Here is a 16,114-nt window from a genome sequence, read left to right as displayed (position 1 = left end):
CATGTCTTTTTCTATCTCTCATTACTTAGCTGTCTGCACTCTCCACAGACAATGCATTTTTTGCTCGACTCTAGAGCCATTGTCGTGGGAGGTTGGAATTTTAACGTAGAAATGTTTGTAATTAAATTTATATATCTCAAAAATTTGAAGATATTTAATATTTTTATATAATATCACTTTAAATATATTATAACATAGGAGAAATATCTGAACAATAATTTAATGAAAAAAATTATTATTATTTTTTACAATTACAATTATTATTAAAATATTTTTCACAAATATTTTTTATATTTATTTTTACAAGTATAATTTGAAAAATTATTGCATAAAAATATTTAATAATACTTTGAAATTATTTCCCACGTTGACATTAAAAATCTCGAACTGCTTGCAGAGATCGCAAAGATTTTCTCAGGAACCAGAACAGTTGCATTAAAGCATGAGATGGACCCCCAGCTACTCTTCTCTCCAAAATACTTGTTTAGCTATGAGAAATTCTTCTTTTTTCACATGCCAAATAAATAGGGGTGAACCTGTATTCGGATAATGCTATAGCAAGCGGAATACATACTACATACTTGGGAGAATTATACTCTTAGAAGGGTCGATGGACCAAGATGCTATTTGAATTAACATAATAAAAAATATTTAAATGTTGTTTTATATTAAATTTTTAGTTTAGTTTCTTATTTTTTATTTTCGGAAATTTTTTAAAAAGTTTATTTTTTAAGAAATCTTTTTTTTTTAAACAAAATGTACAAATGACGCTTTATAGTTTAATAATTTATATTTGTGATTTCTTATCAAAATTTAAATATATTAAATATGATATTTTAATAAATATATATACATATATACATTTTTTTTTTTATACTTAAAGTTTTCAAAATAATGGCGGTTTAAAAGATGACATCGTTAACTTCAACGAAAGTTAATTCTAATTTAGTATAGAATTGATGACATCAGAACTCAGGCATTATGTACATAGTACTTAGTAGCTTCCATAGAGCATGGAAATAGAGATTTTGAAGTGAATTGGACATGGTATTTAGTATTGATGTAGTTCGATGTGAAATGTGAATGAATGTTCGCGTATGTGACGAACGGAAAAGAATTTATTTCTTATTTTTTTATATTTTTTTTTTCTTTATTACAATGAATCAATATAATACAATATCTATATAAAAATTTGGTATATTTATTAGAAGATGGAATTCATTAATTTTAAAATATATACGATAGTGATTATAGGCCTCTATTGTTTGGGCGTTGTCGGACAATATGAGTGGCAAGCTAGAGATGCTTTTGATGAAATCCGTTTAAAAATGGATAAAATTAATGAAGAGAATTGTCCTATTCAACATATTGGAGATCTCTATCTACCAGAAGATACAGTCTCTCATTTACCTGACATTAAAGATATTAATATCAATCCTGTGTTTCCAAATCGAACTGCTTTACTTCATCTTCATAATATGGCTCTTAGTAGATCATTTTTTTGGAGTTACATTTTACAATCTCGATTCATACGTCCTGCTATCAATGATACTTATGATCCAGGCATGATGTACTATTTTTTATCAACAGTTGCTGATGTTTCTGCAAATTCACATATAAATGCCTCCGCTATATATTTTTCACCAAATATGTCTTATTCTTCATCATATAGAGGCTTTTTTAATAAAACTATGCCCAGATTTGCTCCAAGAACTTTTAGAGCTGATGATTTTAATGATCCTATACATTTAGAAAGAATATCCACAAGAAATACATTTAATGTGCAAGATCTTGGAGCATTTGCCAGTGGTAGTCTTGGTGAAGATTATACAACAGATTATTATCGTATAAATGAATGGTAAACAAAATCTAAATTATTAAGATTAGATAAAAAAAAAGTTTTATAATTTATAAATTATTATATACTATCAATTCTATATAGGTATAAGAAATGGTTACCAGATAATGTTGATAAAAGACATGACACTAAAATCACTTATCAAGTTGAAATTAGATATGCTAACAATACTAATGAAACATTTACATTTCACGGACCACCTGGTATTATAATAAAAATAATCAATTTAAATAATATAAAGTTTTACATTATTAAAATTCTTTTTTTATTTTTTACAGGTGCAGATGAGCATCCTGGTCCTGTAAAATGGACCAGACCTTATTATGATTGTGGGAGATCAAATCGATGGCTTGTGGCAGCAGTTGTGCCAATAGCAGATATATATCCAAGACATACAGGATTTAGACATATTGAATATCCAACGTATATTATTATTATTATATATTACTTATATAATACAACTTATATATTATTTGTTTAAATTTTTCATTAAATTACATATCTTTATTTCAGTTATACTGCCATATCAGTTATTGAAATGGATTTTGAAAGAATAGATATTAATCAATGCCCAAAAGGAAAAGGAAATAGTGGTCCCAATAGATTTGTAAATACTGCTAGATGTAAAACTGAAACTACTGAGGTATTAAATATAAAAAAATTATTATATATTTAATATTTTCTAAGAAAATTAAATTTAAATTTTTTTAATTAATTTTAATTAATTTTAAATTATAATTTACAATTAATTATAATTTAATTTAGTGTGAACCATTACATGGCTGGGGTTTTAGAAGAGGTGGATATCAATGTAGATGTAAACCAGGCTTCAGATTACCAAATGTAGTACGGCGTCCATATCTAGGTGAAATTATAGAAAGAGCAACTCAAGAGCAATATTACAATGGATTTGATTGCTCTCGAATAGGATGTAAGTATCTATATATTTATTTCTTATAATTATTATTATTGTCATTATTGATATTATTATTATATTATATTATATTATATTATATTGTTATTGTTTTATTTTTTCGTTTCTTATATAGGGATACATAAAATGCCTGTTGAATGGGAAAAAGCAAAACCTCATATTAGAGAAAAGTATTTAGAGCAATTTTATCACTATAGAAATTATTCTATTGGACCAGAAGCAATAAAATCTGAAAAAATTAATATAGATCAAATTCTTAAATTCATTTTAAGCATCAATTCAAAAACTTGTAATAGGTGTGCCATAAAAATATTCATTTTCTGATATTTTTCATTTTCTTATACAATTCAGAAAGTAAAATATTGAAAGAAATTCATTAATAATATTTAATATTACAGTTATAAGCAAGAAGATTTAACATTACGCGGAGATATAAGTTTCGGCGCTAAAGAATTTTTTGAAAACGAAGCGAAAATGGCAACTAGATTGGCAAATTTTATTAGTGCATTTCTACAAATTTCTGATCCTCTTGAAGTTTATTCAGGTAAAAGAGTAGCTGATAGACCACTTACCGAAGATCAAATGATTGGAGAGACTTTAGCTTTAGTACTTGGAGATACTAAAATATATTCTGCTGAAATGCTTTGGGATCGAAATAAATTTACAAATAGAACATTTTTTGCTCCTTATGCCTATAAAACTCAATTAAATACTAAATTTAAGGTTGAAGATTTAGCTAGACATAATGATGCAGGTAATATTTATTATTAAATAATATTTGTTAAATTATTATAACATGTAATATTATAACATATTGTAATATAATCTTAATTTTAATTATTTGTTTTTATTTTATAGATAATGTTTATACAAAAAAGAATTATTTTCAATTATTGAAACAAAGATGGGCAACAAATTTTGATGAACTAGAAAAATATTATATGAAAATAAAAATAAGATTCAATGAAACCGGCGAATATCTTAAAAAATATGAACATTATCCTAATTCTTATAGGTAAGAATTATTTAAAAAAAAATGAAAAAAATGAAAAAGAAAACTATATATATAATTTTTATATTTTTAATATAAAAAAAATTGATTTTAGAAATAGAATTTATTTTAATGTGGGAATATTTATTCATTTGTATAGGGCAGCAAACCTGAATCATGGCCATTGGACAACTCCTTACTTTGATTGCAACGGTAAAGTAAAGAAATGGGTAATTACCTATGCATCCCCGTTTTTTGGCTTGGACAACTTGAAAGAGAAACTGGAATTCAAGTAAGTATTTCTATCCACATGGACAACTGAATAAGGTATAGCATATGCATGAGAAATCGAATGTGAGATTGTTCATAAGGATAGAAAACCTGTTTTAATTCTAAAGAAAAAAAATCAAAAAGGAAAGATCACATTTTATATTAAAATCCTTATTGAGATATATTATGAGGTATAATATATTATAGAGGTATTGTAGCTGTTACCATGGATCTTCTTCAACTCGATATTAATCAATGCGACGATGTGTTTTACGCTCCAAATGCATTTAAAAGTACTCATAAGTGCGATCAAAAAACTTCATATGTAAGACATTAAATTCTATTGAATTAATTAATATTATTGCTATAATTTTAATACATTAATATAATTATAATATATCTAATATGTATATAGTGTGTGCCTATTCTCGGAAGAGGTTTCGAGACAGGCGGATATAAGTGTGAGTGTAAACAAGGTTTTGAATATCCATTTGAAGACTTAATTACGTATTATGATGGTCAATTAGTAGAAGCTGAATTTAATAATTTAATTAACGATCAAAAAACTAGGTAATTAATATTATGAATTAATATAACAATAATTTTAAAATATATAATAATTTTATTATATAACTAATAATTTAACACAAATGCTTACTTTTACAGATATGATATGTTTAAATGTCGATTAGCTACTGCCTCATCAATTCAAGTCAATTGGATATTATTACTTATATCGACAATATTTTATTATTTTATAGTACGCAAATAACTCATAATAATATTGTAATAATGCGAATTTTACTCTATATGCATTTATATAGTCCATATATATCCATTAAGATAAAGCTTTATGAATACAATCCGTCCATTATTAATATGATCATTTTTAAAGTATTATATTTTTAAAATACTTTACTATTCATTTATTATTATTATTATTAATTTATAGAACATAATATTTCTGCAATGAGATTTTAAAATTATTTTCGAATATTTTTATTAAATGAATATATGAATATTATACATGAATAAATAAAAAATTATTATTTTTAAAAATTGTTTAATTTTAAACAATATATTTCTGATGGTACATATTTTAATTACATTGAAATATGTATTTATTATATTTTAATATGCACGATTAGTACATTTAAGAATAAATTGTGAAAGTTGTGTATATTATTATAACTCATTTTAAAATTTCTATTATTTTATATTTTATTTTATAATAATACATTGCAAAAATCATTACAATATTTTATTTTTATAAATTTGTTATTTTTCCTTATTTCTCATAAATAATACAAATTAAAATAATAAATGAATATTATAATGATACATGTTTGATCCTGTAATTATATATAATAAATATTTTATGTCAATATTTTATATATTTATTAATAAATAATTCAATTGTAATTGTCTAATTTATTATATTTGTTATCAATAAATTATAAAAATTTTTATTTTTACAACTTGATATTTAATTTTTAATAAATTAATAAATTTATTTATTAAAAATATGTTACTATTATTGTTCTCTATATTATTATTCTCTGTATTTTAGTTATGTAAAATTAACAAAAATGAATCATAATAAAGAAAAAATGAAAATTATATTAAGTAAATAAAAATAAACAAATAATTACAAACACTGATATTTTTACAAGTATCTATTTTATCAATCATTACTTATTTTTATTTACATAATGATATTTAATAAATCTAAAACCTTGAGTCATTTGTGCTCCTTCATTCACAAAATGACAGGCAAAAAGAAGTAAGTTGCGTGGTTCAACTCTTAAAGCAAAACGCATGAACATTGCTGAATATAAGCATAAAGCTGAAAAAAATTAATATATTCTATAAATTTTAATTTATCTTCATAGTTTTGAAGAGTTCATTCAGTTCATTCAATTCAGCAATTCATAGCATATGTATATTGAGAATTAAAGTAAAAGATTTGTTAATATTCATTAACATAATTTTATATTTAATTTTTATTATAATAACTATATTTTCAAATAATAAATTAATATTCTGAATTTATCTAAATGCAATGAAAGAATATATACATGAAAATGTATATTATTATTTTATTCTTTTTTCTGAATTTTTATTATTACGCGATACATATGATACAAGTATAAAAAAAGTTATAAGTTTATAATTTAATGTAACGGAATTTTTATATATATCGTAATTTTACTTATCTTCATATGCATGTATAAAATTTTAATGATTATTCAATTTATACCAGAAAAGAAGAAAGTAGATAAACTAACCAAACGTCATTTTTCCACTAATATATTTCGGATCTCTTTGTATATCAGCGATTGCTGCGATTGGAATACCCCAATTAGCTATAGGTCCCCAAAAATGAGTACTAAAACAAAAGAAACAATAATGAAATCCATTCTGATTAAATAATATACTAAATCAAATACTAAGTAACAAAATTTATATATATATATATGTATATACTCTATACTTAAATTCCATATTGCTTACCTCATTAAATAATCTCGAGTTTCTTTACTCGATAGCAATTTTTTTACACGATTCATATTGTAATAATTCGTTCTTTTTCTTCTTTTTTCACCTTCTTCTAATAATTAAATTTATTCTTAATGGACTAAATCGAAGCACATACATAAACTCGAATGAAACAATTTCGAAAGAATAAGAGATATCAATCTGGTTATATAAACGATTAACATAATGAATTCATATATTAACAGAAAATTATTTCATAAGAGCTTTAAATTTGACCATATAATTTCGATGTTAAAGAAAATAAAAGTTGATTTTTCTATACTTTGATTATGCAACGAATAAAATTAATTTTATAATTTGTATTAAATTCTTTAATTATCGAAAATGTATGAATTTCCTTCATTTAAATTATTTCTTAATATGATATATTTTTTATAATAATATGATGATATAAATAAATAGTATGATTATGTAATAATTGAATAATTTTATTATTCAATTTTATTTAATTCAATTCAATTTTAATTTCATAATATCATAATTATTTTAGAATAAGACTGTAAAGTAGGAATTTTCTTTAGGATGAAAAATAAATTAAATAACGATTAAGCATTAAACCTATTTTTAATTTAGAATAATTATTCAAAAAATATATACAAAGTTTATATATAATATGTTATACTACCTTACAAAATTAACTTTTTTCTTTTCTAAATTTTTTCATATAATTACAAAGCAAAAGAAGATGTTACAAAATGTACAACTATAATTCAAAATCGCTTTCTTATAATATGCAAATTAACAGATCTATATATTTTATTGTAATTGCAAATGTAATTTATGATATATATCAATAATGCAAAATTTTGCATTTTTCAATTACGCTATAATTTGTTAGCTGAGCTGTTCTTAATTTAGTATGTATGAAACCAATGAGTTTTATTTTATAGCTACAAAGATAGCATACAGAAGTAAATTATTATATACATATATATTTCATAATATAAGAATATTTTTGTCAATATATATAATAAGAGGTACTTGTCGCTCGTTAAATGTTTTAACACGTCACGTGTTCATAAAATACAAATACTTTTTCTTTTCATATACATATTTCTATTGGCGCTAAAAAAATATTGTTATTTTAATGACGCTTTTTAAGAATTATAATCTGTCTTAAATAATGTATATTGATGTATGAACAATTATAATAACAAGTTTCATTTTAAATTGCAATATTTACTTACATTATAAAGATCATTTTTACTTTTTTTTGCTATAATTATTCAATATATTGAAGAAATTATTTAAAAAAATATCAATTATCTTGTATCAATAATAAAAATATCATTTCACTTTATCTATTTTATGATGCAATATGTATCATAAATGGTACATATTCAAATAAACGTGTAGAAATTTATTTTAATAATCGAGCAACGGATACATATGTGATGAGCGATATTTTTTTCGCATATTCATATTTCACATTCGCATATTTCATATTCTTAATTGATCATTTGTAGTTTAAAATAGATGAACATTAATACTTGTTGAATGTTTATATTAAGAACGTATGGACTTCAGAAGTGTATGTTAGCATGTCACTCATTCACATGCATTTATAAACTAAAGATATAAACATGCAAAAATATGAATAAAGTAAAATTAGCAATCGTAGACTGGGAATTGGGGTTACTTTCATGAGATAAGAGTAAATCCCTTTGGTATTCATTATTTGTCAAATGTGATGTAACACAATATTCGATTCTTTTCACCCAGTAATGATATCATATATTCCATAAGTTTTTTTGTACAATTAAAATAAATATGAATAGTTTTTATATTTCAATGATTGCAAGTTGGAAAATATTAATTTAAATGCATCATATAAAATAATGCACGTATAAAATTAGAATTTTCCTCTTTTTTTTATTTGTTACAAATCGATATATTTATAATTTTAATAAATGATAGAAATAAAGATAGATATGAGTGAGTTAGAGAGAGAGAGAGAGAAAGAGAGAGAGAGAGAGAGAGAGAGAGAGAGAAGTAAAAGAAGAAAGAAATTAGTTTTTAGAAAATATAAAATATAAGAATGCATAAGAAGAAAATATTAGAATACATAGAATAATCGAAATTATTTTTAAGAAATAAAAAATATTAAAAATTTCTATTCTTTTTTAATTTATGATTAATTCTTCTTATCCATTTTTCTTTGCATTACAAAGGATTTTTCTATACAATTTTCAAAATGAATAATAGTATGAAACACGTATATAAATATTTATCTCCTGTTGCTGTTAATATAGGATTATTTATCATATACATATTATCATATTTATTTATCATATGTTTTACCATATTAATTTTTTCGTCTTACATGACACTTATTTTTCCTTTGGTACATACAGCATACATTAAGTATTATAATTTAAAAATATTTCACCTAATTTCAGAATTTGAAATAAAATATCTAATACGAAATAGATAAAAAACAAAATTATTTATGAATTTAGAAAAGTTTTAGATTAATCTTAGATAATAAATTTTTTTAGATTATGATTGATATTGCTATTATTTTATTTATCAATTTAATATTTTTACATTTATTAATTTTTATTTATTTATTTCAATTTCGATTAATTACAAAAGGAAAAGGAAAGTTTCCATTTTCTATATCAATACATTATTAACAGATTAATACATGCAAAAAAAGTTATTTTTACTTTACTTTGTATACAATACATATTCAAACAATAATGCAGTATTTATTTCTTTTCAATAACTAAATATTTAATTTTTAATTATTCAGTTATAATAATTACTTTAAAATATTATTTTGAATTTAATTAATTAACTGATTTGTTGGTATTTATTTATATCTATGAATAACTTATTATTGAAACTAAATTATATTGTCAAATTTGTAAATTGTTACACTTTTAATTATTTTAAAAATATATACGAAATGATAATAAATCAATAAAAATTTCTTAAGCTTAAAATTATTCAAAGAACACAAAAAATGACTGAGTAGGGAAAAAGAGAGAAAAAAAAAAGAGAAAAAGAAAGATATGTTTGACCAATAACAGTCGCATAATATATGCAATGAACACATTACATTCAAAATTTTATATAGTAACAGTTAACATTAATTATTTATATTTGTTATTATTAATCGTTCAATAAAAAAAAAAAAGAAGTTAAATAAGACCAATAGGTTCAAAAGCCGCATTACTCTAATTATCTGCAATATCACAGTACTTGCTGAAACATACAAATACACGTTTCCAATAGGTACAAAAGCCAATACCAAAATGGCAAGCACAATATTTTTTTTCAATAAACATAATATATATTATCTAGCCATCGATCGCTTTCTTTCTTTTTTCTTAATTTGTAATGATCACAAAAATTCGTAGCTATTATATTCAGAACATGATATATCTTATCAAAAATTAATTCCATATCTTTCTTAAAAATTTTTTGTATTTTTTTTTTGTTTTTTATAATAGAGAATTTAGTAATTCCATTTTATATTCTTAAAATTTTTCACATTATATTATAATAAAAAAAAATTTATAGAAATTATATTGCAAGAAAATGTGATAAATGCCCATAAATTTAAATTTTATAATTATAAATAATTTCATCTTCGAACTAATATCGTAGTTCTAATAGTTCTCAATTAGGAAAACTTGCCTTTCCAAAAAAGAGTGAACTCAACGATCTTGCGAATAAAATAAAAGAGAAAGAAAAAGAAGTATAAAAGAGCAGAAAAAAGAAAACAAATTAGAAAAAAAAGAATATGATATGTTATCGAAATTAAGGAACAAACGCGAGGGTTTTTGTTTTACGACTAATCATTATTCTTTTTTTTTCTTGTGTAAAACAACGTAATGTATGCTACGTACATACACGGATTTATATGTACGCGCGCACGCATATATGTTCATCCCATCTCCTCATATACGCACACAGGCGCGTGCGCGCACGCGTACATAATAACGATTTAAAAAAAATTTTTATAATTCATATTATCCTAACTATTCGTCGATCCAGAAGAAATTCTTTCGGATAATATTTACAAATATAATTTTTTTGTAATAAAACATACGAAAGATTCCATTATCATCGACTTGGCGAATACAAAAATTTCTAAAGCTATTGTCATACATAAACTGGACCTTGATTGTCATTATCGTCCAAACTTATTCGACTAGGATATGCAGGACCTCCACCATCATCAAAGAAGCGTCTAAAGGTAAATTCAAAGAAACCATGAAATGGTTTACCATTATCTAATAATTCATCGGATTTATTAGAATCGGACGATTCTGAATTTCGTAATTTATCAGGATCCACGGGATCAAAATTACTTGTATCCGTAGGATATTGTATCCGAGGTATGTGAGGAGCTACTTGCCGTCGTAGTCCCTTTTCAAAATCGATGTTCGCAAAAAATGGATGATTCTTTACTTCATCTGCATTCTTACCTAACCGACGATCTGCACCAACACATAATTTTAATATTAAATCCATACCTTCCGCGGAAAGATTCGCTTGTTTCGGAATATGCAAAGTCGTTTCCCAATTGATTACCTGTGATATACAATATATTTTAATACTGTATACAAATTATATTTCATAATAAAATAATAAATTAATAAACATTAAACTTACTTTATATTGGGTTTCAGCTGGAGTATTAGCAAGAAATGGTGGAGAACCAACTAACATTTCATATAAAATCACACCAACACTCCACCAATCACACAATTGAGTGTATCCTGTCCTTTGTAGTACCTCTGGTGCAATATAATTTGGTGTTCCAACCAAGGAATGAGCTAAGCATCTTTGATGTTCTCTATGTCTTCTACGTTCCAATGGTTTCAATTGGATACAACGACATTCATTATTCCAATCGTCAGCAGGATCCATTGAATCTTGTTTTCCATGTCCTGTTTTAATAACAACATCGGTATAATTGCGCATATATATATATATATATATAAATACACATATAGAACTTGAGAATAAATCAATCATGGACACATACCATTTTGTTGATAATATTTAGAATTATGAGTCCAACGAAATCCTGTACATAGGCCAAAATCTGTTAATTTTATGTGTCCATCTCGATCAATTAAAATATTGTCTGGTTTAATGTCTCTATGAATAAAACCCATTTTATGAACACTTTCTACAGCGCACGTTAATTCAGCAATATAAAATCTTGCCAGAGGTTCCTTAAAAATGCCAAATTTAATCAACAATGACATCAAGTCTCCACCTGGTATATAATCCATTACAAAATATAAATTGTCCTTATCTTGAAAGGAATAATAGAGTTTTACAACCCATTCATTATCAGCCTCTGCTAATATATCTCTTTCAGCTTTAACATGAGCAACTTGATTACGATTTAACACATCTGCCTTCCTTAAAGTTTTCATAGCATAAAATTGATTGGTATCAAGTTTTCTAACAAGTGTTACTTCTCCAAAAGCACCAACTCCAATTGGTTTGATTTTTGTAAACATTGACTTATCCATTTTTGCTCGTTTCAACCGAATGTAATTCGATTCCTTTTGTGATAACATTTTTCTCATTTGACATTGAGCTTCTGCACTAAGACCTATTTTAGCCATTTCTGTTTCTAATTGAAGACGACGATATAATCGTTGTTTGTGAGATTTTAATACATTTTCAACATGCTGTTCCATAAAAAATTTAAAAGCCTGTGGAGAATAATTACGAACTTTACAATCTCTACGTTCTTCTTCTTTTTCTTTACTCATATGTTTACGTTCAGGTATCGGAGACTGATGTTTGATTTTATAAGATGAAGGTGATGAACCAGCTCCTTTTGCTCCATTGTCGGGTGAATGATTATTATTATTATTGTTGTTATTATTATTGCTATTGCCGCCATTGCTACTGTTGCTATTGTTATTGCTGTTGTTGACATTGTTACCAATGTTGTTATTAGTTCTTAAGGGTATTGTCGTGGATGTTACTGGAGGTAAAGGTGGAGCTTCTGTAGGATGTTGACATCCATCTGCAGGTGAATATTTTCTTTGCAATGGAGGATGTAAAGCAACTGGAGATGATCTAAGGGTTGTATTATTGTCTATCGTTGATATACAATTAGAGTCTTCAGTAGCTGTTCCATAGGGGGGAGGAGGTACTGGATGATGCATTCCTCGTTGTGCCGCTAATGCTTGCATCGTTGTCGCATAACTTGGTGGTTCTGTAGTGGGTACTCCTACAGAAACACCAACATTTATATTGTTCGTTGAGGTTGTGCCAACACTATTCACTGGTGGATATGCAGGAGGTGGTGCTTGCGAGGATTGTTGTTGTTGCTGCTGCTGTTGTTGTTGCTGCGGTTGTGGTTGTTGTTGTTGTTGCTGCTTTTGTTGAATAGACGATGCATAAGATGGTGGAGGTGGTGGTGTGTTACTAGTAGTTGAAATTGGTTGTGGAGAAGTCGGTGCAATTGCAGTTTGTAACACAGGTTTTTGTACTTGTGTACTCTTAACAGATTGCATAATGATTGGTGGTTGTGTTTTTGCTTGTCGTGCACCCCAAGCTTGCAATGGAGTTGGTCTAGCCATAGATGCTTGTGTACTTGGTGATATAGCAGAAACGGTAATTGGACTTGGAGAGCCGGCCGATGTTGGGCCAGAATAGATTCCAGAAGAAGGACTTTTGCGATAATCTTGCTGAGATTGTGTAGGACTTTGTCTATTTTGTATAGAGGCACTGTAAGACGGTGGTTGTACCGGGCCAGTCGACGAGGAAGAAACAATGGGATATGGTGGTGGCGGTTCGACTTGAGTATTAGTATTGTTGTTGCCAGTTTGATAAATACTAAGAGCTTGCATTTGCTGAGAAAGTTGCTGTTGAACTTGCGGACCATTTTGAACGATCATAGGTTGGCGACAATTCGAATTATTATTAGAACTTGCTACTGGACTTGTACCTCTTTGCGGTAGATTAACTGATGTTGATATCGGACCGGTATTACCAGGTGTAGTAGGAGGAGGTCGCGTTGGAACCACCGGAGCAGGAGACATTCGTTTAAGCATTTGTTGCATATTAGTAGGTACGTTTGGCTGATTATATGGAGCATGAGGTGGTGGAGGTGGAGGTGGTGTAGAGCTACATCTAGGAGGTGGAGGAGGAGGTGGTTCTCGTTCTACGAAATTGCTTGGAGAGTATTGTCGGCTCAATTGCGGATGTGGGCTAAGTTCCGCTAGACGAGGACTATCGGATCGTGAACTTCCTGCTCCACTATCCAATGCAGGACTACCTCGTTGTAAACTCAATTCTCTTTCCAAACTAGGTTTTCTTATTAATTTGCTGTTAAGTTTGCCTAGACCATTTAGAGATTCTCCCTGAGCTTGCTTCAAGAATTCTATAGCCGCATCTAGACGCCAGCCAGCTAATTTCAATGCACGCAATGCAATTTCCTATATATACATAATATCAAATTTTAATAAATAGTCAAGCTTAAAATCCATAATAATACACATACCTCTGAATACCCCATTGCTAATAGCTGAGCTAACAATTGTCGTTGATCAGATTTATCAAGAGTAGATCCTGAAGCTGTAGAGAGACCACTAAGTCCTGAAGCAGAACTAATGCCACTGGTCGTAGATAAAGTAGATATAGTACTAGCAGCACTAGAACCTACTTCGCCTGCACCTCCAATATTTGCAAAAGGTAGTAAAGAATTGCGAATTTCAGCTAAAGCCTTTTGATGATATCCAGAGCCACGAGTGCTCGATTTGCTAACCGTGGGTGGATTCATAGTGGCCCATGCTAGGCCTTCTCAGACCTAGCTTTAATCCGGCTGTGACATATATATATATATATACATACATCTAAAACATAATATCAAGTTATTTTCTTACAATATTGTAACATTTTTATATTTTACTATCATATTTACTATAAAATATTTTTAATAATTATTTTCATATTTGTAAAATTAATCAATTGATTAATTTTAATCATATAAATTGTTTTATACTATATAATATTCATAAAACTGATTTAATTAATATATTTTATGTATTTTTACATTGTCATTAATAATTTTAATATATCATTAATATAAAAAATACAAACATTATTTGAACATAAAAAATACAATATTCATTATTTGATAATTCTCTATTGAAATATTTGCATTCTATACATGATAAAATAATGTTAATATTAATAAATCACTAAATGTTAAGATATATGTTACAAATTTTAAATGACTTTTGTATCACTTTACTTAGTTTAATTATGATTTATATATAATAAATTTTATTTGAAAATTTAATTTCAATCATAGAATGCAAACAGCTTTATGTGTAATCTTATACATGATTTTTTACATCTTCGTACATAAAGATAAGATCCATCAAAAATCTAACCTATTCATTAGATGCGTGACGGATTAATCCAATAAGTTCTTTATACATAAAATGAGCTATAATAGCACACACTTTCTTTAGAAATCAGAAAACATTAGATAAGATTTTTCTTGAAATAAGTTTAACTGAAATAGCAATCAGGAGAGAACGACTTCAGAGCATATTCTATTCTCACGTTTCTACAAAATCCATGTGACAAGATTGATGTACACATAAATCTTCTAATTCACTATTTTCCCTTAAAAATAATTCTATAGTATTCCAATATACAGTCGTAATTACTTCAGCAACAACAAAGAAAGGTACAGCCGTAAATTACTAAAGTAACTGGCAGCCATTTTGAAGTGCCACATTCCTACACCGACTTGACACTCTTTTTCGTAATTTACGATATGCACCAAGTTCGTGCGCGAAAAAACAAATAGCACTTTGCAATTAATATAAAATATATTTAACAAATAATGTTTATTATTTAAGAATATAAAATTTGATTCTGGAAATATTATATTTAAGAAAAATCAAATATTTAAAAATTTATTTAATGTTTTAAAACTATCTCGTCCAACTAAATGTGAATGTCAACATTATATCAGTCGCTTCTTTTCTCTAAGTTGAGAGTTATTTCATATATATTTAATTAATATTTAAAACTATTTAGAGACAGTTAAGATTAAAAAATTTTTTTCTTGTTTCCTTTTCAAATATTCATCATATTTTTATAATGCTTTTATGATTTTAATAATTAATTATACTTAAATAACAAGAAAATATGAGTGAAAACTTTTTTTCATTCACATTTAAGTTTGCTAAACGAAATTTATAGTTAAAGAAACATTATATTTCATATATTCATTTTATATAATTGAATTATATGAATAGATAAACTGAAAAAAATAGAATTAATAAAATTATTTATATTAATTTATTCGATTATAATTTAATGTGAATGTAAAAATATATGTATATATATATATATATTTTTTTAATATATATTACATATAATGAAATATATATACACATATATATGTTACAATAAAAAAGATTGTATAAATATAATTGAATCTAAATAATAAAAAAGAAATAAAATTTATTCAAATCAAATCTAATTTTTTAGTATA

General features: G+C 25.9%; 3 protein-coding genes and 1 long non-coding RNA gene across 4 annotated transcripts; 2 read left to right on the top strand and 2 right to left on the bottom strand.

Annotated features, from left to right (window-relative positions):
- The first annotated feature begins 44 nt into the window (after nucleotides 1–44).
- On the top strand, nucleotides 45–856 carry LOC147658208 (uncharacterized). The gene is made up of 2 exons (XR_015290829.1): nucleotides 45–113; nucleotides 398–856. It is a non-coding gene; the product is annotated as an uncharacterized LOC147658208 (long non-coding RNA).
- A 26-nt stretch (nucleotides 857–882) lies between these two features.
- On the top strand, nucleotides 883–5,475 carry LOC100863835 (uncharacterized). The gene is made up of 12 exons (XM_012486002.3): nucleotides 883–1,858; nucleotides 1,943–2,061; nucleotides 2,137–2,281; nucleotides 2,372–2,501; nucleotides 2,624–2,789; nucleotides 2,908–3,088; nucleotides 3,191–3,546; nucleotides 3,651–3,807; nucleotides 3,944–4,075; nucleotides 4,261–4,378; nucleotides 4,469–4,623; nucleotides 4,720–5,475. The coding sequence occupies exons 1-12, from the start codon at nucleotides 1,212–1,214 to the stop codon at nucleotides 4,823–4,825; spliced, it is 2,412 nt and encodes an 803-aa protein (XP_012341456.1). The 5' UTR covers nucleotides 883–1,211; the 3' UTR covers nucleotides 4,826–5,475.
- Nucleotides 5,249–7,018, bottom strand: Mpc1 (mitochondrial pyruvate carrier). Its single transcript, XM_003689904.4, has 3 exons — nucleotides 6,568–7,018; nucleotides 6,342–6,442; nucleotides 5,249–5,899 (listed from the first exon to the last, which is right to left on the bottom strand). The coding sequence occupies exons 1-3, from the start codon at nucleotides 6,621–6,623 to the stop codon at nucleotides 5,745–5,747; spliced, it is 312 nt and encodes a 103-aa protein (XP_003689952.1). The 5' UTR covers nucleotides 6,624–7,018; the 3' UTR covers nucleotides 5,249–5,744.
- A 2,587-nt stretch (nucleotides 7,019–9,605) lies between these two features.
- On the bottom strand, nucleotides 9,606–15,370 carry wts (serine/threonine-protein kinase warts). Its single transcript, XM_003689888.4, has 5 exons — nucleotides 14,997–15,370; nucleotides 14,102–14,453; nucleotides 11,615–14,036; nucleotides 11,239–11,516; nucleotides 9,606–11,157 (listed from the first exon to the last, which is right to left on the bottom strand). The coding sequence occupies exons 2-5, from the start codon at nucleotides 14,378–14,380 to the stop codon at nucleotides 10,726–10,728; spliced, it is 3,411 nt and encodes a 1,136-aa protein (XP_003689936.1). The 5' UTR covers nucleotides 14,381–14,453; nucleotides 14,997–15,370; the 3' UTR covers nucleotides 9,606–10,725.
- Nucleotides 15,371–16,114: the final 744 nt, after the last annotated feature.

Source organism: Apis florea, unplaced genomic scaffold (assembly GCF_048593485.1).
Source record: "Apis florea isolate Af1SG1 unplaced genomic scaffold, ASM4859348v1 contig_2293_pilon, whole genome shotgun sequence".
In the NCBI taxonomy this organism is placed as follows: domain Eukaryota; kingdom Metazoa; phylum Arthropoda; class Insecta; order Hymenoptera; family Apidae; genus Apis; species Apis florea.
The sequence above is the reverse complement of the archived record's forward strand: the minus strand, read 5'-3'. Positions and strand labels throughout refer to the sequence as shown.

Bases quoted from the DNA above. Each gene is read 5' to 3' on its own strand.
- Mpc1 (XM_003689904.4), bottom strand. From the start codon at position 6,623: ATGAATCGTGTAAAAAAATTGCTATCGAGTAAAGAAACTCGAGATTAT. The intron at 6,443-6,567 runs GTAAGCAATATG...CTTTTGTTTTAG, and splicing joins ACTCGAGATTATTTAATGAG to TACTCATTTTTGGGGACCTA. The intron at 5,900-6,341 runs GTTAGTTTATCT...AATTTTTTTCAG, and splicing joins TAGTGGAAAAATGACGTTTG to CTTTATGCTTATATTCAGCA.
- LOC100863835 (XM_012486002.3), top strand. From the start codon at position 1,212: ATGGAATTCATTAATTTTAAAATATATACGATAGTGATTATAGGCCTC. The intron at 1,859-1,942 runs GTAAACAAAATC...AATTCTATATAG, and splicing joins TATTATCGTATAAATGAATG to GTATAAGAAATGGTTACCAG. The intron at 4,624-4,719 runs GTAATTAATATT...TTACTTTTACAG, and splicing joins ATTAACGATCAAAAAACTAG to ATATGATATGTTTAAATGTC.
- wts (XM_003689888.4), bottom strand. From the start codon at position 14,380: ATGAATCCACCCACGGTTAGCAAATCGAGCACTCGTGGCTCTGGATAT. The intron at 14,037-14,101 runs GTATGTGTATTA...ATGTATATATAG, and splicing joins TAGCAATGGGGTATTCAGAG to GAAATTGCATTGCGTGCATT. The intron at 11,158-11,238 runs GTAAGTTTAATG...TGTATATCACAG, and splicing joins CAGCTGAAACCCAATATAAA to GTAATCAATTGGGAAACGAC.